This window comes from Pyrus communis, chromosome 4 (genome assembly GCF_963583255.1).
Source record: "Pyrus communis chromosome 4, drPyrComm1.1, whole genome shotgun sequence".
Classification (NCBI taxonomy): domain Eukaryota; kingdom Viridiplantae; phylum Streptophyta; class Magnoliopsida; order Rosales; family Rosaceae; genus Pyrus; species Pyrus communis.
The window spans coordinates 15,571,003-15,593,657 of record NC_084806.1 but is presented as its reverse complement, the minus strand read 5'-3'; the positions used below and the strand labels follow the sequence as shown (position 1 = coordinate 15,593,657).

The following is a 22,655-nucleotide window of genomic DNA, read 5'->3' as shown; positions in this document are numbered from 1 at the left end:
TTAACCGGACCTTTTGGGGTGAGAAAAAGTTTATCCGTACTATTCTGCTTGTTTTAGGTTTTGTTTAGTGTGGTAGCGCTAACTCACGTACTTTACTAAGATACTCCAAATGTAAGGTAAAAAATTAGGTAGCCCACCCCCTCGAAAATTCCTGACTCCGCAAATCCAAGATTTGCCAAGACCAAAATACCCATCAAATCTTTTGCGGCAAACCATTGTTCAGTAATCTGGGTTCTCATATATTTCTCTGCCAGAATTACAGTCAATTTCTTACACAAACAACCAAGCCCCCCAATACGAGCACAAATCTATCAAACATTCTCTTTTACAAGAATCAAGACACTCAGAAACAAATGCACAAACACATCCAACAAATCCCCCAAAAAATCACACCTTTTGTATCAACTTCTCTTTTTTGCCATGAATGAAATGTAATCTGTCCAATGCACTAATTTCCAGTTACAGAAACTGTGCAACTATTGACGATCAAGATTCAATCCGGTCTCCTCCGACTAATTAGTACTTTGCGAATTTAACCAACTCGAAAGACTGGCATGAACTGGGATTTGTTGCAATAGAGGTTTCGTGGACCGGTTAACATTCGACCTGCTGCTATAAGGCATCTGGGGTTGTTGAAATAATGCAATATTCTCCTTTTGGTGCTTTTGTGGTGCTGCTGTTTTCGCTTTCGCTGCTTTCCACTGTATGAGATTCTCTACTGGACTCAGTACAGAATGTACATACTTATAATCCCTAGCATTTGGATACTCCGATTCTCCATTTCTAGAGGCAGAACACAGTTCCTCCGGAAACCCTACTCGGCTTGTTCGTTGTTCATCGATATCACTCTCTTCATCGTCATCATAGTAGTCATCCTCGTCATCAACATCGACATCATTGTCATCTGAGTCGCCTTCCTCTTCTTCGTAGCTGTCCCGTACATTTTGGTACCTGTAGTATGAGGGAAACAGTCCCAATCTCAATGTAGTTGAATCCCCTTTAGATGCTGAAGTGGAAAGGCTTTTGACATTCTTTTCTTCCAAGTCTTCCTCCTCATGGCTCTCCAAGGAACGGTAATCGGTCGAAATAGGCTCATAGGTCTGCACATTCGGATTGAAGCTAACTTTCTTTCGGGTTTTCAACCTTGTCTGCTCCTTTGCCTTGTCTCTGAAACAACAAAATATTCAACGAAAACGAATGCCGGTAAAATAATCGTTCCAAAGATCAAATCTCAATACAAGGTCGGAGATTAAAAGCAAGAACTGACCTGCATAGTTCAGATTTCGAACATTCTTTTGCACCATCAACACCAATAATTGTGACAGATGAATCGAGTGGTACATAACTCACACGTCTCTACAGCAACATCATAAAATAAAAAATCAAACATCCCGACTTTGGGTTAATATTGTGACACCAACACATCAAAACACAAAAACTGAAACTTGAAAGCATGGATTGAGGTTAAGATAAAGAAATGTACATGGTCACCACCGGCGGCTTTAGTAGCGGGTTTTCGCCGCTTTTTCTTCTTAGAGATACCGAAACAGGCAAGAAAACACCCCATAGTAGAAGTCCCCTAGCTACCAGCTCCTCATTAGTTTTCGCAGCAGTGAGGAATGTGGTTTGATATAGGCAGACAGATAGAAGGAAAAGGGGTTTAGGAGGTGACGGTGGACATGGGAAGTTTTTAAATCCGTTTGGCTCCAAGTCCAAAGGGTTTTTGAAAATAGTAACGTTGGGGAGTCGAATGATGATGAAAGGGATGTGGTGGGTGCACGGGTTTAATAAGGCAGGGAGGCAGAGACAACAAACAAAGCTTTTTGGTTTATTATTTGTTTGCCTTTTTGATTCATGGGAATTTATGGAAGGAGTCATGTTTCTTTGGTAATTTGGACAAGGAATCCGTTGCCTTATACGAAATTCGAATCTACTTTATTGGAAGTTGACCGTTGAGAGATGTTAAATTTACTTGACATCTTAAAATATTTTTCTTCTCGAGACTGCTCGTCTATATACCACCACATAATAGTATATGAATTATTGAGTTCTGATCAAACGAATCATATGACATGTGATCTATGACAAATTATTCATTCACTCTTATAGTGGGTGGTGTGAATAGTGACAAAACAATTCGTTCAAGCTTTCAAGGCTGGTGGTGATAAAACGGAGAAGCAAAAAAGTGAAATTTGGTTATGGCACAAGACACTAACATAATTTGGATCCCTTAGGAAATTACTTTTGTCCTTATTTTCTCATATTTGTGGAGTTGATTTAAGTGTGATATCGATGTTATTGGAAAGCTTTTATGGCCGTGTCTCTACCTTATTAACCACATTCCGTCCAATATCTTAAACTTTCGAACTCCTATTCAACTCTCCTCCAACACTTAGAAGTTCACCACGTCTTAATCCTCAAGCACCAAAAAGTAACTTGGACTCACGTGTCGCGAAGCGTATATTTATAGAATATGTTCATGATCAAACGGGGTAGTATTGCTATGATCCAAGACCTCTCAACTTTGCCCATTCAGGGGGAGATTTAAGAGCAGCACCAGCCCATTGCCCAAAAAATTGAAAAAATCATACTCCAACCCAGCCCTGAAACTAAGGCAATTGGTGAGCCCAGTTGTGCCGCACTACCCACCCAGTCAATTCATGCCCGACTGTGTACCCTAGTGGATATGTGTTATGGTGACGTTAGCCACGTTCAAATTTTTATATGATGTGTTGAATAAGGCGGCATCATTGTCTTCATTGAAGAGGAAGTCGAAGGAAAGGCCAAGGCTCGATGAGATTGGGAGAACAAACCCGAGTGTTACAGAAGATGGCTCGGCAATCCAGATTGCCTATCAGTGATTAGGCCGAACGCTTCCCAACAAAGTACTTTCCAATCCTCGAATGACAAATTGGTGAACTGACAGCTTTACAACACGAAGTCCTAGGAATAGAGGGCAATGCCTACTCAGACGTCAATTCCATGCCGTGCAGCAGCTATCTAAGAGAACATAAGCTTATGAAGGGACATAACAGTTGATCAATAGGGCGCTCGGGTGCAAGTTCCCACCAACTCCAAAGTTGAGCAAGGGGCTCGGCATGTGTTGTCCTCCTAAGAAAGCATGCAAGTGGATCTACATAAATGTCACTTCGTTGCCACGTGTTGGGCAAAGAGTGAATTGACAACTAGCATGTCAAATCTATGCATTTTTCTCATTAAATGGAAATGAGGTAAAATGTTTGACCTCGGGAACTAGGAGCTCATTGAGAGCCTATTTGTAACCTTGTATTCAATATATTCCAGAGACTCAGAGGACATAGCCCAATTTTTAGGAGTAAACCACTTAATCATTATTGTTGTTGTTCAATTGTTACCATCCTAAATCCTGAGCCCACCAAGGGCCAACATACGATCATTATGGTCTTTGTTAGCCTCACCAGTTTTGAGCGTTAATAGTCACCAGAATATCTTCGTCATCAAACCAGACAGTGCAACAAACGAAAATGCTCTGCCGTTGCAATTAACGTTGAAGAACACAAATATTCACGAGACCCAAGTGAAGTAACTGGAGATTTTGGCAATTGCAAGCCCTTTGAATCGGATCCAGATTAGATCCATGAATACTCAAATGACACAGACTCTGATTTTGTTAAAATTTGACATGGTGGCACCAAAGACGACAGGGGAGAAAATGTCGTTGTGACGGGAGTGGAGGTGGGATAGGCAGTTGGTATAGTATGAGAGGGATTGAAAGGGGAATGATGATGAGTTGGAGTTAGGCGGTGGTGGGTTGCTAAAAGGTGTAGAGGTTTGTGAAGTTGGAGAAGAATGGGAGATGAGAGAGAGATTAAAAGTGATGAAGTGTGAGAAAGATAGTCCTGTCCATCTTTTTGTTTTTGTTTGATGTGTTGGATACGTAGGTCATCTTTTGTTAATTTTTTAATACCAATTGTTTGGAAAAATCATTTGCCTATTATGTAATTGCTTGGACAATTATTTCCTTAAAAGGTGGAATTGCTTTACGACCTCTCAACACTCCCTAATCCTACTCTAATTAATACCATCATAATCGAACAATTACCTCATGAAGATTCTCTTTCTGATGAAGACAACATTTGTGTACACATTTATGTTGAAATTATGATGGAACCCCAACTTCCTTTACCTATTGTTCATAATAGATATAGTCTATTAAAACAAAACAAAAAAAAAAAACAAAAAAACAAAAAAACCCAAAATTTGGGGCAAATGGGATTTTGAGTTTGGGGGTGGGAATTTGGGTCTGCAACCCCCTTAGATGGATAAGGGAAGCAAGTGGGCTAAGGCCCCTGGCCCTTTAGCTTGTAGTTGCATCATGTGAAGACAAGACAAGGGCAGGCCCCGCGTGTCAAATGCAATATGTCAAATAGATTGTTTGCGGAGGAGTGCACGATAAGCATCCCTTCTACCAGTCGATGTCGCCTACGGAATTTAGAAGGTCCAAAAGTAGGGTGGAGAATGAAGTAGTCGTTCAGAAGGTTCTCATGCCAAATTTATCTTTCACGATGAACAACTTCATGACCAGCAACCCAAACCGCCATGTTTCGCCTATCACAAGCCTCCAACAATGCCTGGTGACGAGCAATAACAACAACGTTTTGATGGTTGTCTTCTTCTATATCAAATGCTTCTAGTATATGAATTTGCTTCTCACGACTGAACCCATTGAAAAATGAAAGTGCTTAAGCAAAAGTATGAGATTTAAGAAGGAGGTGTGTGTTTGCCTAGAATTCCTTCTTCTTATAAAGAAAGAATTGAAGATAACAAATGTGTGGGAAATCTGATAAGATAAGATATGAAAAGATATGAAATCAGAAAAGTAAGAGAAAAAAATCTTAAAATATTAAATTTTTAGTATGTAGGATATCCAAACAAATAGTTCACATTATGTCAAAAATAGTTGTCATATTGAATCCAATGATGTCCAACTCAAAAGTATCTTAACAAATTTTTTTGAATTTGAATTTGAATTTTTTTACATATCAAAATGTTCGTAAAAACAAGATAAATTATACAAAAACTACTAGCAAAAACAAGATCAAAGAAATACAAAAGTTTAACAAATTATCAAGTTGAGGATGGAATATAGGTCCTTACCTTGTAGGAAAAAACTGACTAACCTTATACATATTGTTGAATAGTTGAAAATATGGGGCTAAATGTTGAAATTTCTCACCCTTGAGTTGGAAATAGCCTTACAAGTTCACAAAATAAAACATAAAATTCATTTCAATTATTTTCTTTTTAAAAGAGGGACCAGCTGGTGGCTTCGCCACAACAGTCCACCCTTTAGGGGCTACGAAAATTCACAGAGGTATTTTTGCCTACTTTTGGTCACCATTGTGCAATTCACCAGCACTAATATGAGCAAATTTCTCACCCTTGAGTTGGAGATAGCCTTACAAGTTCACAAAACAAAGCCTAAATTCATTTTAATTATTTTATATTTAAAAAGGGGACCAGCTGGTGGCGTCACCACGACATTCACCCTTCCAAGGGCGGGAAATACTCACAGAGGCATTTCAGCCTCTCCTGGCTACCATCGTGCGATTCACAAGCATCATAAATTGAACCCAAGACGTGTCGTATGGAATATAGGTATGGAATTCGTCCCAATCACTAAGCCACCCCATGGTGGTTATTTTAATTTATTAGCTTTCATAGCACAAACCATTGGACAGGAAACGATTGAACTAATTTTGGTGCATAAACTATATTTTGAGGAGGATGATACTTCCTCTCTAACTTGATATTATTTTACCTTACAAATATTATAATCAAAATCATTTAGTTTCTTTATTATCATCTAAAGATCATTTTAAAAAAAATTCTTTCGCTTTAAAGAACATTTATAGTCATTCACCTGTGTAAAACAAATTAATGATTATAAGAACAAACTTCATCCTAATGATGAACTATCAATTTCTTTGATTTATATGAATAACTAAACAGTCCTTAAATTAATTGAATTTTTTTTTTTCTAAAACAATTATTAGATGATGCTAAAAAAACAAACAATTTGGAAATGAAATGATGTCATGTTAGTGTGACGATTTTCCCAGTTACTATGAATGAGGTGTCGTCTCTGTGCATCTCACGTGACAATGAGCCAACTCACTGGCGGATTTCGACTTACATCAAATCCAAACCGTACAAAACATCAAAGTCTTCCCGACCAACCAATGCAGCAAATCTCATCCGTCCAAACGCGTACTTCCATCTCCCAAGTCCCAAACTTCCCCCAATCTCGAAGCATACATACGCACTCGAACCCCGTTCTCTCTCTCTTTAGTCGGCCACAAACCCTTCCTTTCTCTCCCAAATCCCAAACCCCCAAAATCCAAAAACACACCTCCGAAATTACATAAAGATCGAAGCTTTCATTCTCACACGCAGTCAGTGAGAAGGAGAGGCAGTGAAGTGAAAACCCGCATGGATTCAGATCAGGGGAAGCTTTTTATTGGTGGGATTTCATGGGAGACCTCGGAGGATAAGCTTAAAGAGTACTTCAGCAACTACGGCGACGTTTTGCAGACGGTGGTCATGAGGGACAAGGTCTCCGGCCGCCCCAGGGGTTTTGGGTTTGTGGTTTTTGTAGATCCTGCTGTTCTCGATAGGGTTCTTCAGGATAAGCACACCATCGATGGTAGAACGGTGAGATTCAGATTCCCATTTTTTATTTGTTTTTTTTATTTTTAGTGGGTTTTTGTTTAATTTGGTGTTAAGCTAATTGGGCCTCTATTTTTTAGTGCGCTTAAGCTGGTCATTGTTAATTTTATTTGATTTTTTGAGATTTAGTTTCTAGGTTTTGTAATTCTGATAGTCTGGTTGTGAATGTATTCATTCTCGTGTCCAGCTTTATTTTATTGGACATTGAAGTATGTATGGTTGCAGTTTTTCTGGTTTGCTGGTTGCTAATATGTTTGCAAGTAAGACTTTAATTGAATTTGTAAAACTACGGCTTGGCTGCTAAATAGAACATAACGTTTGCTTGTTAAGAGCTTTAGTCTTTGATTAATTGTGTTCACTGTATTTATACCAAGGAGCAAGAGTCAAAAACATTTGTATTGGAAGCTTCTAATGTGTTTTTCTAAGCTGATGGTATACATGTTGTTCTGTTGTACTTCTGTTGGTTTGCAGTAGTGAGCAATAAGTTATTCTTGTGAACAAATGTCTGGATGTGTATTTATTTACATGCTATGAAATCATTCTTTGTTATGTCTGTGACTGGGTTAAGGGTTTAGGGTTTACGACTGGTTTGCATGTCAAGTGTTTTACATCCCACAATGATAATGATGCTAACATTTTAGCTTGTAACAGTTCTGGAAACTTTTCTATGGATTGTATAGAAAATCGTGTAGAAAGAGAAATTGTACCATACTTCAATGTGTTAGGCTTCCAAAGAGGATTTATCTTTCTTGCCTCAGAAGAGGATATTCCTTTCTAACCTAGTTGTTCTGCTGCAGCGATGCTACATTTTATATATCTAAAGTGGTTCTTGTATGAGCCATGCCACTATAAGTCACCTTTTAACCATTTTGTACTGGCTGCACATGTTCGGGTCGGTAACTAATTTAAAAAATGGTCCTTATGGACAATATTTTCTTGTCAGTGTTGCTTATGATACCCATTGATATATTGACACCATTGAGGCTTTGAGTATTATTTCTATAAAGTTGCTTTGGCTCTTGCTTGTTATTTAAGATCCACATCCGTGACACACAAGGTATTTTTACTTCTGCTGCATAATCACTAGTTTGAATTTTCAGGTTGAGGCTAAGAGGGCCCTATCAAGAGAGGAGCAGCAAACCACTGGAAGAGTTGGAAATGCTAATCCTACTAGAAGTGCAGGAAGTGGGGGAAATGTTAGGACCAAGAAGATATTTGTTGGAGGGTTGCCCCCCACTCTTAGTGAGGAAGGATTCCGTGAGTATTTTGAATCTTATGGCCATGTAACTGATGTAGTAGTAATGTATGACCAAAGTACTGGACGTCCTCGTGGTTTTGGGTTTATTTCATTTGACACTGAAGAAGCTGTTGATAGGGTTTTGCACAAGACATTTCATGATTTAAATGGTAAGCAAGTGGAAGTTAAGCGGGCTCTTCCCAAAGATGCCAACCCCGGTGGGGGTAGCCGTAGCATGGGCGGCGGTCAAGGTGGTGGCGGTGCTGGTGGTGGTGGTTATCAAGGCTATGGGGTATCTGCTGGCAACCCAAATTCATATGATGTCCGAATGGACTCCAATAGGTACATGCAATCCCAGAGTGCTGGAGGTGGGTTTCCACCTTATGGTTCTTCTGGGTATAGTGCACCCAGTTACGGGTATGGTCCTACCAGTAATGGAATTGGCTATGGCAGTTATGGAAGTTATGGAGGTACCAATACTGGTTATGGAGGGCCAGCAGCTGCTGCATATGGAAACCCTAATGCCCCAAATGCCGGTTATGCTAGTGGTCCGCCAGGTGCCCCTAGAAGTGCGTGGAGCTCTCAAGCTCCCTCTGGATATGGTGCTATGGGGTATGGGAATACTGCTCCTTGGGGTGTTTCTGGCAGTGCAGGTACAGGCAGTGGTGGCCCTGGTTCTGCACCTGCTGGTCAATCACCTAGTGCAGCGGCTGGGTATGGAACTCAAGGTTATGGTTATGGTGGGTACAGTGGAACGGATGCGTCCTATGCAAATCCGTCTGGATATGGAGCTGTTGGAGGACGTTCGGGGAGTGTCCCAAATAACAATGTTGGTGCTCCAGGTGGGGAGCAAGGTAGTACTGGTGGCTACGGTGGAAGTGGCTATGGCGATTCAAATGGAAATGCAGGTTATGGAAATGCTGGTTGGAGATCTGATCCATCACAAGCTTCTGGAAATTATGGTGGTCAGGCAAATGGTGGACAAGTTGGTTATGGTAGTGGGTATGGAAGTGCTCAGGCACGACAATCCCAGCAGCAGTAATTTTGATGGTTGACTGTTTCAATTGAAATTGCATCCTGTTTTATGGATCTGTATCTCTTTATGCATGAGCTAGTAATGGTTTCTCTTGACGAGCGGCAGTAGCAAGAACAGCTCAAGTTGGATGACAATGCTTTGGGACTGGTTGGATTGCTTAAGTTCTAGTAGTTTGCAGTTTCTATTTTGGTAGCCTATAATAAATAGTATTTTAGTGCGCACTAGATGCTCCTATTTAATTTTTGCTTCTGAGTGGTGTTAAATTTGGCGTGCTTATAATTGTCTACAAGCTGCTAGTAGCATTTACCTTTTTGACCGTAGTGTTAAAGCTAAAGTATTCTGTTGTTTGAAATCTTATCATTGCTTTATTTTCCGTTTATTTTTTGCTGAAGATTAGATGCTTTAGGAAGTTTGGCCACTAGGTGCTATGCTTGATTTGATATGACAAGTAGGAATTACAAAGATGTAGTGAGGGTAGTTCTCTGATAGCAATGGAGCTATGGGCTGTTCACTTCGTAATGGGTAGCGATAGTCGTAGTGGTAGTTGACATTTGACGATGGCATAATCATTTTCCCCTGTATTTGGCCTTGTGTTGTACAGGAGGAAGTGCACGAGTTGTAAAGTGAAGTGTCCATCATGGCTGAAGACGAGCTTCATGGTGGGGCATGTTCATTGGGGGTATGTTCGAGATGGAATGAAATTTTGGGAAGTTTGTTCACTTGAAATTAATCAGGTCATTCTCCAGTCAGGCCATGCCAACTCTGTCAAATTCTGCAGAGTCCTCCAGCTCACGTCATTGGTATCGTAAACGTCACTCAGGTTTGTGGTTGCATGACAGATTGTGAGGTGAACAGCCTCGGCCTACGGTATGTTGACTTGAGCAGCTTACCCAGTATCACTATTTGATTGTGGAACTCTGTTGATCGTAGGATAATTAGAGAAGCAGAAAGGAGGTGTCTGTTAAAAATAGTTTAGAACTTTAGAATGAAGTAGACGAGCCATTGCTTTTTTATTCATTTATTTATCCAAATTTGAGATCACGGTAGATTTCGTTATGCAGTATTTGAGTAAGAATCATGACTGTTGTAACACTACAGGCTGTTTTGTTTTTCTCCTGTCCTTGTTTTAGAGTACCCTGCCCTATTTCTTGCCTTGTTCCATGTCTTGTTACTTTGTCTTCTTTCTTGTGTTGTGGTGAGCGTTGTGTGCTTCGAAAAGCCCGGAGGTAGTGCGGTGAGGTAGAAGTCTTATCTTGTTTCTATGTACAACTGTTCTTCCTATGTTTTAGATTCCTTCAAATTGGGCAAAGGAAAAGATGGTAAATGCCTAGTTGTTTCAGTTGTGTTTACTTGATCACTATATTGGCGCAAACGTGTGCACTTAACGTGATCGAGTTGGATTTAATGGCACAACCTCACCAACAGAGTTTTGATACATTGCTTTAGTATCTTCAAAAGATGTAGGCGATGGCTCTCATCCTTTCGATCACAAACCAAAGCAGATGGTTTTTGTTTTCAATCTTCGCCGTGAAGGTGCTAACTTCCGCCACACATTGAAGGACTACCATGCAACGGGGACGTGCGTGATCGGGCTTGATACCGCTACCATTGCATCCCCGTTGCAAGTAAGCTTCTTTAAGAAACAAGGCGGCCTTGATGCCATATAAATAAATAAAAGAAAACAGTTTTATTATGAAAAATAATAATTAAAATTAAAGCAAGTCAGCTTGAGCTTGATTGTGAGAAATTAAAATTAAAGCAAGGAAAAATAACAGGAAAATCAGCAACACTTGCCTTCGTACGGATTGCTGAATGCCGGAACATTGCCGGGGCGTGAAAACACCATCTGCATCGCATATCTGTACTTTTAGCTGTGCTTGTAGCTTCAAACAGCATTCATCAATGTGTTTCAAGGTGTAGAAATGTACCTGGTAATTTCCAAGAGTATACGTCCTAAAACCGGCCGCGCAATAATCAAAATAATACTCCCACGTCCGGATGAACTTTTCATCGAATCCAAGAGCGAGTATTTCACTACACATCCAAAGTATTTCATCAACATTTACAATGTCTAAATCATGCTTACTCTAAAATGCCTTTGGGGAGGATTCAGAGTTTAGATCAAATCTTCTTACCTTTGTCTGTCCAAGAATTTTTTTCTCCAATATCTGAGTGTTTGGAAGTAATGGATTCCAATGTTTTCCAGGTGCTCCACACTGCAGGAATGAAGTTTGCGAAAGTCAAAACAAAAATCGCATACCACCAATTTAAACCGAACGATGGATTTGTTCCCGTGATAACAGATCATACCAGAGTCTGGAAGAAGCAGCCATTGCCGATGTTACCCTACTTAACGAAGGTAGACATCCACCCGGAAAAATATATTCCTTTATGAAGTCTGAACTTCGCCTGTACTCATCGTAGCGCTGATCTGGTATTGATATGAACTGTAAGGAATGATAAACCACCCTTAACTATTAGCAACATATTGGATGTCACAGTTTATAGGAGTTACAATTTATCAGTCAATGAACTAACAACTTGTTGCAATGTTACCTGTAGAACAAGAAGGCCATTTTCTGCTAGCACAGATTCACAGCACGAAAAGAATTCGTCCATAAATTCATGCCCCACGCTTTCTAGCATCTCGCTGCAAAATTCCACCACGGATCAAGTTATTTCCAGGAGCATTATTCATGAACTAAACTTGGTCGGAGCAACACTAACCAAGATATAATTCTGTCATATTTGTTGTTAGCAAGCTGGCGGTAATCGCACAGAAGAAATTTGATGCGGTCCTGGTAGAATTCAACCGAAATTACATATAGTTCGCGTACGTGCACATGCATTCAAAACCCTTGATATATGCTTATATAAACATGCTATTCACAACATTTGATACCTGAAGGCCAGCCTCTTTCACTTTCTCTTGTGCATATTTCAGTTGTTCCTCGGACAGTGTGATCCCGGTGTATTTGCAACCTGTTTGTTTGACGACTTTAATAGCTAAGCTTCCCCAACCGCATCCAATCTCCAGAACTTCATGGTTCTTTTTAATTCTAGCCTGAATTATTGGAAGGAAAAACAAATTGACATAGCACAGAAAGAAGGACAACCACCTGACGGAGTTGTTAATATAAAAGAGACTTGCCTTTTCAATCAGAATGGAGATTTTCCTCAGCTGAGCAACCTTTAAGTCTTCATTTTCTGTCTATAGAATGATTTAACATAGAAACCGAGATATAAGTTAAAAATACAGTGTACTTTCTTTCATGCAGTGTAAACTGATTGGAAGCCAAGTATTCTGACCTTAAATACAGCACTGGAATACGTCATTGTCTCGTCCAAGAACAGCGAGAATAGTTCATTACTCTAGAACACACAGAAAGCTAATAGTGAGCTGTGACGAGATCCTAGGCTCCGTTCCAAATACCTTTAAGATCCTCAATGGGAAAAGATAGAAAATAACAATGAATTTCAAGGTCATGATTTGTATACCAGGTCATAATGACGAGAGATGTTCCTGCGAGCCTGAGTGAGAGTATTTTGCCTCGAAACATGCTGGAAAAAGTATTTTGCTGATGCTATACTAGCAGTGAATAACAGTGGCGTCCACCATCCCCTACAGCGAAAATAGGTGAGTCCGGATTGTATTGAGATTTCATTAACCACTAGATAAGAGCTATATCATTATTCAAGTTTAAGCTAGTAACCAAGTCTCATCACACCTTTTCTTGGTCAGTTTTGAGTCCGAAGAATTTGCGTCTCTGTTGGCGATGAGAATCTGGAAAATGAATTAGCAAGACGATCATTTCTGTGAATCTGCAAAGTACACAAATGATTTTGCACCTGACACTGATGAATTATCTTACCATTATAAGATTTAAAAGACCTTTGTCTTTGTCAACGAATGAAAAATCCCCATTGATATATGCATCTGCTAGGCCTAAATCAGCCTGTGTCATTACCTGCCAAACAAATCGTACTGCTTATCAGTGAAAGTGATTTCTTGCTTTCACAATGAGATCATTTCCCTTGACGTTAATTTCGTGCAGCACATAATTCACACAAAAAGTGTCAAAATCATAGTAACAATACATACCTTCCAGTAAAACTGAGGACTATGAACTTTAATAACACATTTCAGAGAACACCCTTTTCCGGTTCCCTCAAAGGTGAAAATTGTTCCTCCTTCCTCTAAGAAACTATTCGATGACAATGATATATGAATTATCTTGATTAAGTATATAACTTATTCGACACAATAAAAGAAAGGAAGCAATAACTGGAAGATTCTTATGAAACACAAGTACTACTCACATCAAACATCCGGTAGAGATAAAATGTGCAAGAAATCTAGTAACAAAAAGGCGTGCCCCTGTTTCTGTCAGCGACGGAACCATGTGTTTTGGGTTGTCCAAGAGGGCACATCCTTTTCCAAGCAAACCAAGTGCTGCATCCATTCCAGCCTGCAAAGTAGTACACTTCACTGTTAAGCTGAAATCCACCAATTTGATAGATTCTTAGGCAGCACTGTATCACTTAACCAAAAACGAATAAATGTGTAGGATGTCAATCAATTTTGAATCTTTTTACATAACATGTTGAATTGGTTAATACAGTAAAATGATCTTTAAGAACTTATTTTGTCATACCGTACCTTTAGTCCATCCTCATGGAAGCCATACCCTGAAGAGAAAAAAAAAAAATGTAACATTAGACGGTCAGATGATTCGGAACACAAAAATATCAGCTCTGAGCCATGAAAATTAAGGTAATCCTGAATATGGTACTCATGTAGTTAATTCATTAGCAAGAAACATGTTTTCATACTTGTAGTTAATTCATTAGCAAGAAACATGTTTTCATACTTGAGTAGCAAGATATTCATCTAAACACATTTTCGGTCAATATGAAGGAGTAATGACATTCAATTGTGTCTTTATTCAAGATAGCGAAAATATTTGATAGCTGAAAAACTGTTAACTTCTCCTGAGCAGGTAAAACTCACCCTGATATGCTCCACAAAACCAAATTCCTCTTTTTCCTTGAATACGAGGAAGCTCAAGCGAAGCCTTTGATGCAGCAACAGATGGGACTGGATGGCTTGTCGACCACTTAAGCAAGGTATGTTTTGGTGTGTGTTCTGGATTCAGGGTCACAAGAAATGGAAGACCGGTTTCATCAATGTTCTGCACATTCCGAAATTCCACGGACTGGTTAAATCGTTGAACAGCAAAGTGATCAATTTTTTCGAGTTCCACAACTTCCTCCAAATCTTAACCACACAAGGAACAATATAGAACATATTAGATCAGAGTCCATGTTTCTAATGTTAAGTCTAACACACTATTTTACCTGGAGCACATTGAGCCAGTATGTCAAACAAACTTTGTTGCCATTACTTCCGAGAAAATTCCACGCACTCCATGCTGCTGGGTTGCGGGGCATTAAATTTTTGTCACGATGCAGAAAAATGTCACTGCCAATAGAGAGTTCAACAATGATAGTGTATTGAGTGAATTAGCTCCAGGAGCAGCAATTGCCATCCTCCAGCAGAATGACAATTATCCAATAGTTATCAGGATAGTCACTTGGAAACTGAAATTAATTGTCACTGCAAATGATAATTCAGTGGGGGGAAACAAAGTGTACCTGTACACATATTGGAAAGCACCAAGAACTCTCAACTCATCTGATGTGGCCTGGTCGCCTAGAATTCTCACGGCATCAGGAGCGTGGACAGCCATTATGCATCCATTGAATACTTCCTCCAAACCATCACCAGAGATTACAGTGCAACCTGATATATCTCATATAAACTATGTTAATACTTAAGTTTTAAGAAATCCACACAAAAATAAGCCATGCCAAGTTCTACTAACAAGTTAAACCAAGAAAAATTGTAGTACTGCAAGAACTCATACAGGATCAAATCAAGAAATGGAAACAAACAGACACGAAGTTGGATAGTGCAATTAAAGTGTTTGAATTGTATACCCTCCGACAATGTATAGAAAGAGAAATCTTAATTCCGCAGGAGGAATCTGGTTGCCCCTGATTCCTGATTATGTTATTATGTAGAGCAACGGCTAGCCCCAAAAGCTAAACCCGTCAAGGGAATGGGGCAACAATGTATATCAAGCCAACAAATGAGTCATCACATGAGAAACAAGTTCATATATAAGGAAGAAAATGGAGTCTCAACTATCAATGTCACTACCGACCCTCATCAGATGTGGAAACCCTATGTACTTCAGAGCTAGTTCTTATGTGACAGCCTTTACTCTCCAGAACTTCTCTGACCTGAAATGTAATCCAAATTACTTTAAATTAGAACCCTAAAACTATGGAAATAAGGCAAACAATGTATATAGGTTATTCCCAGAAGCAACAAATTAGCACCTTCTTCACATAACAATGTGAACGCCATCTGACAGTAAGCCACTGTGGACGCCCAAATAGCTACAAATAAACCAGGGCAAAGCCAAAAGAGTAAGTACTTAGTTAGGTTCCTAACTTGCTATTCATGTGAGTCGAACCTAAGACCCTTCACTTACAAGTAAAGGCAAATATCACTAGACATAGTGCTACCGACTCAGATTGGTTTTGATTTAGACCTCACATTCTAGCTAAACCATGTTATCATAGGAGATACTTTTTCTTGTCACTTGTTGAGAGGGGATTTGAACCTAAAACCTCTTCCGACATCGAAAGAGAAAACCACTAGTTTCTAAAAGAGTTCATATGTTATGCTACATTTTAAAATAGTCTTTTGGGGTTAACTGAAGGGGAGAAATATATGAATGTACCTGAAGTAGATGATGATTGCGACAAAATGAAAGAACACAGAAGGCTGAGAAGCTCATAACTCCTTCTGAAGGACAAGACCAGATTGACCCACATACTGGAACCTGCACTTACAATAATGAATGTCATTGCCATTGCAATGCCCATCAAGTAACTGAATAAACTTAACTCACACATGCAAGTAATTTCTTTCGCTTTTTAAGTTCAAAAGGCATGGGCAACGTCTGTGTGGTAGTGAAATACGATAAACATGATTGATTGTTATGGTAAATATAAGTAGATATTTATTGATATTGTACTGTAAAATGAAGATATGATCAATCACGTCGTATACTGGTATTTTACCATGTAACTATATTTCAGTACTGCAAAATAATTTTTCGAAAAAAGTGAACCGAAAGGCTCAAATTGCTTAAGTAGTAGTCTCACAAGATAAGCCTTCTGAAACAATTCAGAGTAGCCACGTGACTTGATAAACTGCCCCAAGGTTTCACTGCGATCAATGTCCGGGTTGTTCTCAAGCTCCCCAAGATAACTGCAACAAAAAGCATCAAAATCATATTTCATCATTTAGATGTAACTGCAATAAAACAATCTTTTTTTTTTCTTTTTCCACTTGCCTGAGATACTTATGCCGTTAAACTCTGAATTTAGATCATTAGTGATACTTGTCATTATCTAAACGTGTATATTAGATTCACAATGTATATGACAGGATAAACATATTCTACTGCGAGAAAATTACCCTAATATATAAATTATAACATGACGGTGACAGATGACCATTTAGTTGTTACTTACTTGATTGCATCATGTTTAAACTTTGTTATTTCTCGAAGCATTTGCCAGAAGTATGGATTGATCAAGTTGGTCTTTTGTGCAAACAAGCCCGACAAACCATTTCTGCTGCCCCATTCACACCCCCGTCCATTGTCTAAGCTCGCTGAGAAGGACATGTCAGATGTCTCCATATCAACCCCAAGGCTCTCAAAGAACTCCATCATATTTGGATAAGTTACCTGCAGTCCAGTTTTCAAATATACAGGAATATACAGTCACACATCAGAAATTCTAAGCCTTGCATCATACCATATAAGCTCCTTGACGTCTGTATTATTTTCAATTGATTTTGAGTTAAATGCTCTAGTTTTAACACGTTACATAGCTAATGTTGTTGTATGGCTTGATACAAGTCAAGGATTTAGAACAATATATGATATGAGAAATTCTTAGTAATCTACAAGTTATTGTTCTGCTACTAATAGCACCAAAACCTTTTAACATGAAACCCAACGTTGGCCTGACTAAACGCCAAGGTATTAGATCTATTGACTAAGTTGTGGACAATATCATATCTTAAAATTAAATTAATATTAATTGTTAGGTAACAAAATGAAAGGATATAAAATGCACAAGCGACCATATTAATCATTTAGCTCCTTATTGTGCATTTTTTTTCTACATTCAAAGTTATTTTCCATTACCATTAATTGCAGGGCCGGTCCAAAGATTTTTGAAGCCTAGGGCGACGCCAAAAAAAATGCCTTAACTTTATATAAGAAATTTATTTATTTTCACACGTAAGACATCAATAAAATTATACTTAGAAAAACATTTCAAATTCAATAATTTAGAAACACAGAAAAACTAATTTATTCTGTATTGAGAGAAGGAAACAAAAAAACTCCGGGCCTACAAGTAGATAGATGATGACTTTTGTTTTCCTTCTGAACTTTGAAAGTATTTTTGTATAAATCGTGAGACATTTTTTCTTATTTACCAACCTTGTCAATATGGGACTAAAAAAATAATGATGTTTTCGAGTCTTTAAATGATATGTATTAGTAATGAATAGTCACTAAATTAAACCTTTTGATGACACATCATATAATTTGCAAATTTGCTCTAAAAATTTGTTCTACGTATTACTCATTGTTGAAGATTAGACTTGAATTGAAACAAATATTTAAAAATAACAACCCACATAACTACTAGCTAATAACTAAAAATAAATTAACAATCAAACAAAAATTTGTAAAAATTGAAAAGAATAAACATGCACGTAGCATTTCGAACTTAGGATCTCTCGTCAATCTTAAACAACAAAAACCATTGCTTCTAATTAAACTTCTTAATTCTTTAACCAAATTTTATAAATTTATACTCTTAGGAAAAGAAATTTGTAAAAATTGGAAAGTAAATAAGCACAAGTGGTGTGCTGAACCCAAGACCTCCTCATTATTTTCAAATGAGAAATCCACCACTTACTAGTTAAATTTCTGTGTCATTGAACCAAATTTTATAAATTTATACTTTTATGAAAACATATATAAATATACCATTCTAATAATTTTGGTGCTCTCATTTTTTTGGACCCCGGATAGTCGTCTTGCCTGCATTGGGCCTGGGCCGCCCCTGATTAGTCGTATAGGTTAAGCTAAATGGCACTTATCACCTCATAGCTTTCTTAGTTGCCAAACGCTACATTAGCTCGGTCTACACGGAGCTAGGTTGATTGCAATGACAGTTTTACGTCGGTCCCGCAATACTCGAGCTACTTTGCCTCATTTGCAAGTTTAAAAGTAGGGAGTTTTATTGTTTACTTTAACGAAAAATCATATTTTTATACTAAAAAGTCAATCTTGATACTATTCACTTTATCCTTTTTTTTGTCCTTATCATTAAAACTCAAAGTTTTTAAATATTTTTCATTAGTTTACTTTTAAAAGAAGGGGTACCACCCACCACCAGCACCGCCACTGAATAGCGGGGACCATGTGTCCTTACCAACTCCCATGCTGTGTCTATAATTTCCTCTTAACTTATTCACCCAAAAAAAAAAAAAAAAAAAGACATAAATAATTTCACTATTTCACCATGTGTCCTTACCAACTCCCATGATTGAAATCGATAGATCATTAAAGCTGAAAACATTAATACACACCAAGAAATTGGTAAACAACCAGAAACACAGAGTACAAATATTCCGAACACCTCTGTTCGTCGTCGAGAGATTTTCCAAACTGTATACATACAAGAACTAAAATTACATCACCTCATAATTTTTCTTTTGGGTTTCATCAGTGTCTAATTATTAATCAGTCTAATTTTTTTAGCTAGCATTTCTGGAGACCTTTTTATTGACATTCCAAACTAAATTGATTTACTTTCACTAAAAAAAAAAAAAAAAATTGCAAAACGAACTTAATAATTATTTAATCGTTAACCTTTTGATTTTTTTTTTTTAAATCTATTTTACTGGGTAAGTACAAGTTGATTTTTTTTAGTGTCAATAATAGCTTTAAATAAATTGATGAACTAAACTAAATTAACTAATTTTATTGTTTTACTTTGAAATTACATTTTGTGAAATGTCATTGGCGATCCAAAAAATTTATATGCCCTACTCATTTAGATCATATCTAACTTATGAGATAAAACTTAAAATATAGACTTTAAAACCTTCCAAACCATCTCCAACCATTGGGCTAAAATAAATTCTGGAGAGAAAATATATCTCTGGGCTAAATTCTCCCAAGGATTTAAGCTGGCTTAAATTATTATGGACCCACCAATTTGTTAAATATCAAAACTTTTTTATTTTTGTTTTTTACTTGTAATCTAATGGCTATGATCAAATGAGATCAAATCTAATAGTAAAAAAAAAAAAGATTTGATGGCTCAAAATTAAATCTAACGTCTAAAATAATTTAAGATAATTATTTAAATCAAATTTAACTTAAAACGTTATAAATAGTTATGTATTTGTATGATTTTCAATTACTTATTGAAATTTAAATATTTTTAGATTAAAATGTTTAGAAAAATAAATTAGGATAATCTACACAAATTTGATTTTTAAAAAAATTAGCGAAAAATAAAAATTATGCTACAATTATTATTTAATAATCTCGGCCTAAAATTTTAAACCATAAGGATTGGAGGAGAAAAACAATTTCTGAGGTACGTCTTAAAATTTTATGGCTTAAATTTTAAAGCTTGATCCCAATAGGTTGGAGTGGTCTTGTAGTACAGAAGTGCCGATAAACCTTTTAAACATTGTGAAGCAAGTTTGTTTACAGAACATAAGTTCGAATTTGAACTCAAACAAGTCGGAGGATTAATCTTAGCTTAAGATTTGACTACTTACCAAGCAAGAGAACAGAGAGAGAGAGAGAGAGAGAGAGAGAGAGAGAGAGAGAGAGGCTAATTTTCAAAAGCAAATTTCAGAGAACAAGAAAATACTTACACGATTGAAGACCATGAAACCGAGGTCCAAATCAACACCATCAAATGTGACAGTCCTGGCATGGCCGCCCAAGTAGTCATCCTTCTCATACAGCACCACTTCCACCCCTTCCTTTGCAAGAACATAGGCAGACACCAACCCACTAATCCCAGCACCAATCACTGCCACTCTCATCTTTTCACTCAGTTTTTCACTTCAAATAATCCTCCTGCGGAAAAAATTAACCCAGAAAAAATGCGAAGCTGCTTTAAAGAAGCAAAGAGAAAATTTGTAAACTTGAGCACGAAAAAAAATAAGAAAACGATTCCCGCACTCCTTTTTATCTTCTGCACAAAAACATATACGAGTAGAAATCACTTCCATGAATAAAAAAGAACTTGAATGAAAGACCTAAATTCACCCACATTAACCTTCCAATGCTATCATTTTCATGGACTCAAAATACATAAATTCCACCATTTTTCCTCAAATGTAAACACTTCGTACTGATGGGAAAATTTTGACAGCAATGTCATTAAACTAGTTCACTAGAATCCCGTGAGGAAGAGAAGTTTAAAACAGTAAATGTTACCACAATGTTAAGAGCTTCCGAGTTTTTGAAACTGATAAGATGGAAGCAGAAAGGTCACCGTTAAGTTTGCAACCTTACCCTCTCATCCTCAGTCCCAGAAAAAAACAGTAAACAGATAAGCCAAGTAAGGTCTAGGTCCACATAATACTGACAATGCGCTATGCTGGTCCATTTATACTTGCGATGAGATAATTAATTATTTAGAGTGTTAGGACTATTTATTAAATTAACTAATTACTCCATCATCTCATTACTTCACAAATATTGCATCTGCAACTAACAAGGAATCAGAACATTTTGTGTGCGTGTATTAGAGAATAATATTAATGGAATAAACAAGTTCTTAAGATATAATTTTCAAAAAGATGGAGCATGGACAGTCGTAGTTGTCTCAAAGCCATAAAGATTCTAAATAATTTGTTACCGTCCGCACATTTTGGTAGCTAGGTTTTTGCCAAGTTTCCATGAAATTTGGTCAATTAGACACCATATGTACAAGTCCTAATCCAAATCGGCCTCTCCCCAATCAAACGTTTTACGTTTAATTTTCTTCCTTCAAGAAAATCATGCATGTGTTTGGAAATGGGATGAAATAGTTAGATATAAGTTTGAAGTGTATAATGAAAATTTTGAAGTGCAAATAATAATTTTTAAAAATTTAAATTCATTAGAAATTATTAAGTATTAGTTTAAACCGGTTCCGCTATAGTTGGTCATCCTTATCCTCAATGTATGATTTTAAACTCCTTCAAGAATTTTCGTTATAATTTATGTTTGCATCCAACCCATTGTGGCTTTTTGATTTTGTGGGCATAAAAACCGCCGAACCATGACAAAATAAAAACCTGTAAAAAAAAAGCATTGACCGAAAAAGTCAAAATCGAAACAAAAATCGAACCGAACCATCTCAAATCAGTTTCGATTTCGGTTTGGAAATATTAGGAACTGGAGGAACCAAACCGAACCTCTTTTATTTTATATTATTTTTTAATTATTATTTTTATATAAATAAGACATTTTTTCAAAAAGGCCGTATGCATAACCCCACTATTTTTTTCACTTCTCTGGTTCTACTTTGTTGTTTTATGACTTCTCTCCCCCTACTTTACTTTTCTCCATTCTTTACAAGTATATTATGCACTATGTACAGTTTAGTTTTAGTTTAAGATATACACTTTAGCCTTGATCTGAGGCTTTCTATTTTTTGATTTATATTTACACTACTACAAAAAACACTTTGGGCGATGAAATAAGTTTGTTATGCAAAGTATGATTTCGTCACTCAAAACCTTGCGTGACGAAATTTTGGTCGTGCATGATTCATCGTGCAAAGCTCGTGAAGATAGGGTTTGTGTGATGAAAATTAATCTTCGTTGAGCAAAGTTTTTTTGGTTTTTAATTTTTTAATTTAATTAAATTAATTTAATATTTTGCATGACTAAATATTTTGTCACACAAGGTTTTTGACTTTTTCTTAATTATTTCTCTTATTTTAATTTAATTATATTAATTGTTTGCACGAAGAAACATTTGGTAGCGCAAGATTTTTCAAACTTTTACTTTTTAATTTAATTAATTGTGTGACTTTATTTTTTAATTACTTTAATTTAAATTGACATATCAAAATAAAACTACATATGAAAAATAGTGATCAAATTATCTAATATATATATATATATATATAATATTTAAAATGTACTCATAAATTAATAAAGTACAATAATAAAAGCCTAATACAAGTCTATTGTGGTGGTAGTGGCGAGGGATATGGTCCGATTGCTTCCAAATCCTCAACTTTCGCCTTCAAAGTCCCACGATTTCCTATGAAAAAACAAACATGGTCAAATAACCAAAAACAAACATAAAATAATACCAAAAAATCGGCATAATCTCCCCTAAAATTGGCAACCCCAAATCCCACCCCAAACCCAAAACTAACTCCAAAAACACATATTAATGAAAAAATAAATTAAAATTTCGGGAGAAAATACCTTTTGGCAAGATTGAGAGTGAGTGAGAAAGGGAGAGAGGAGTGAGTGTGAGA

At 37.1% G+C, this 22,655-nt stretch overlaps 3 protein-coding genes across 3 annotated transcripts; 1 reads left to right on the top strand and 2 right to left on the bottom strand.

Moving 5' to 3' along the window:
* Nucleotides 1-211: 211 nt before the first annotated feature.
* On the bottom strand, nt 212-1,668 carry LOC137730471 (uncharacterized). The gene is made up of 3 exons (XM_068469461.1): nt 1,484-1,668; nt 1,268-1,356; nt 212-1,167 (listed from the first exon to the last, which is right to left on the bottom strand). The coding sequence occupies exons 1-3, from the start codon at nt 1,565-1,567 to the stop codon at nt 513-515; spliced, it is 828 nt and encodes a 275-aa protein (XP_068325562.1). The 5' UTR covers nt 1,568-1,668; the 3' UTR covers nt 212-512.
* A 4,628-nt stretch (nt 1,669-6,296) lies between these two features.
* On the top strand, nt 6,297-9,336 carry LOC137730652 (heterogeneous nuclear ribonucleoprotein 1-like). Its single transcript, XM_068469625.1, has 2 exons — nt 6,297-6,693; nt 7,809-9,336. The coding sequence occupies exons 1-2, from the start codon at nt 6,472-6,474 to the stop codon at nt 8,985-8,987; spliced, it is 1,401 nt and encodes a 466-aa protein (XP_068325726.1). The 5' UTR covers nt 6,297-6,471; the 3' UTR covers nt 8,988-9,336.
* A 1,330-nt stretch (nt 9,337-10,666) lies between these two features.
* Nucleotides 10,667-20,766, bottom strand: LOC137730651 (uncharacterized). The gene is made up of 25 exons (XM_068469624.1): nt 20,612-20,766; nt 20,041-20,248; nt 16,593-16,810; nt 16,221-16,326; nt 15,794-15,895; nt 15,387-15,446; nt 15,209-15,287; nt 14,637-14,784; nt 14,340-14,463; nt 13,993-14,173; nt 13,642-13,670; nt 13,302-13,450; nt 13,084-13,186; nt 12,854-12,949; nt 12,710-12,765; nt 12,480-12,603; nt 12,291-12,353; nt 12,133-12,192; nt 11,884-12,045; nt 11,709-11,779; nt 11,538-11,631; nt 11,292-11,428; nt 11,117-11,197; nt 10,910-11,015; nt 10,667-10,827 (listed from the first exon to the last, which is right to left on the bottom strand). The coding sequence occupies exons 2-25, from the start codon at nt 20,212-20,214 to the stop codon at nt 10,762-10,764; spliced, it is 2,589 nt and encodes an 862-aa protein (XP_068325725.1). The 5' UTR covers nt 20,215-20,248; nt 20,612-20,766; the 3' UTR covers nt 10,667-10,761.
* Nucleotides 20,767-22,655: the final 1,889 nt, after the last annotated feature.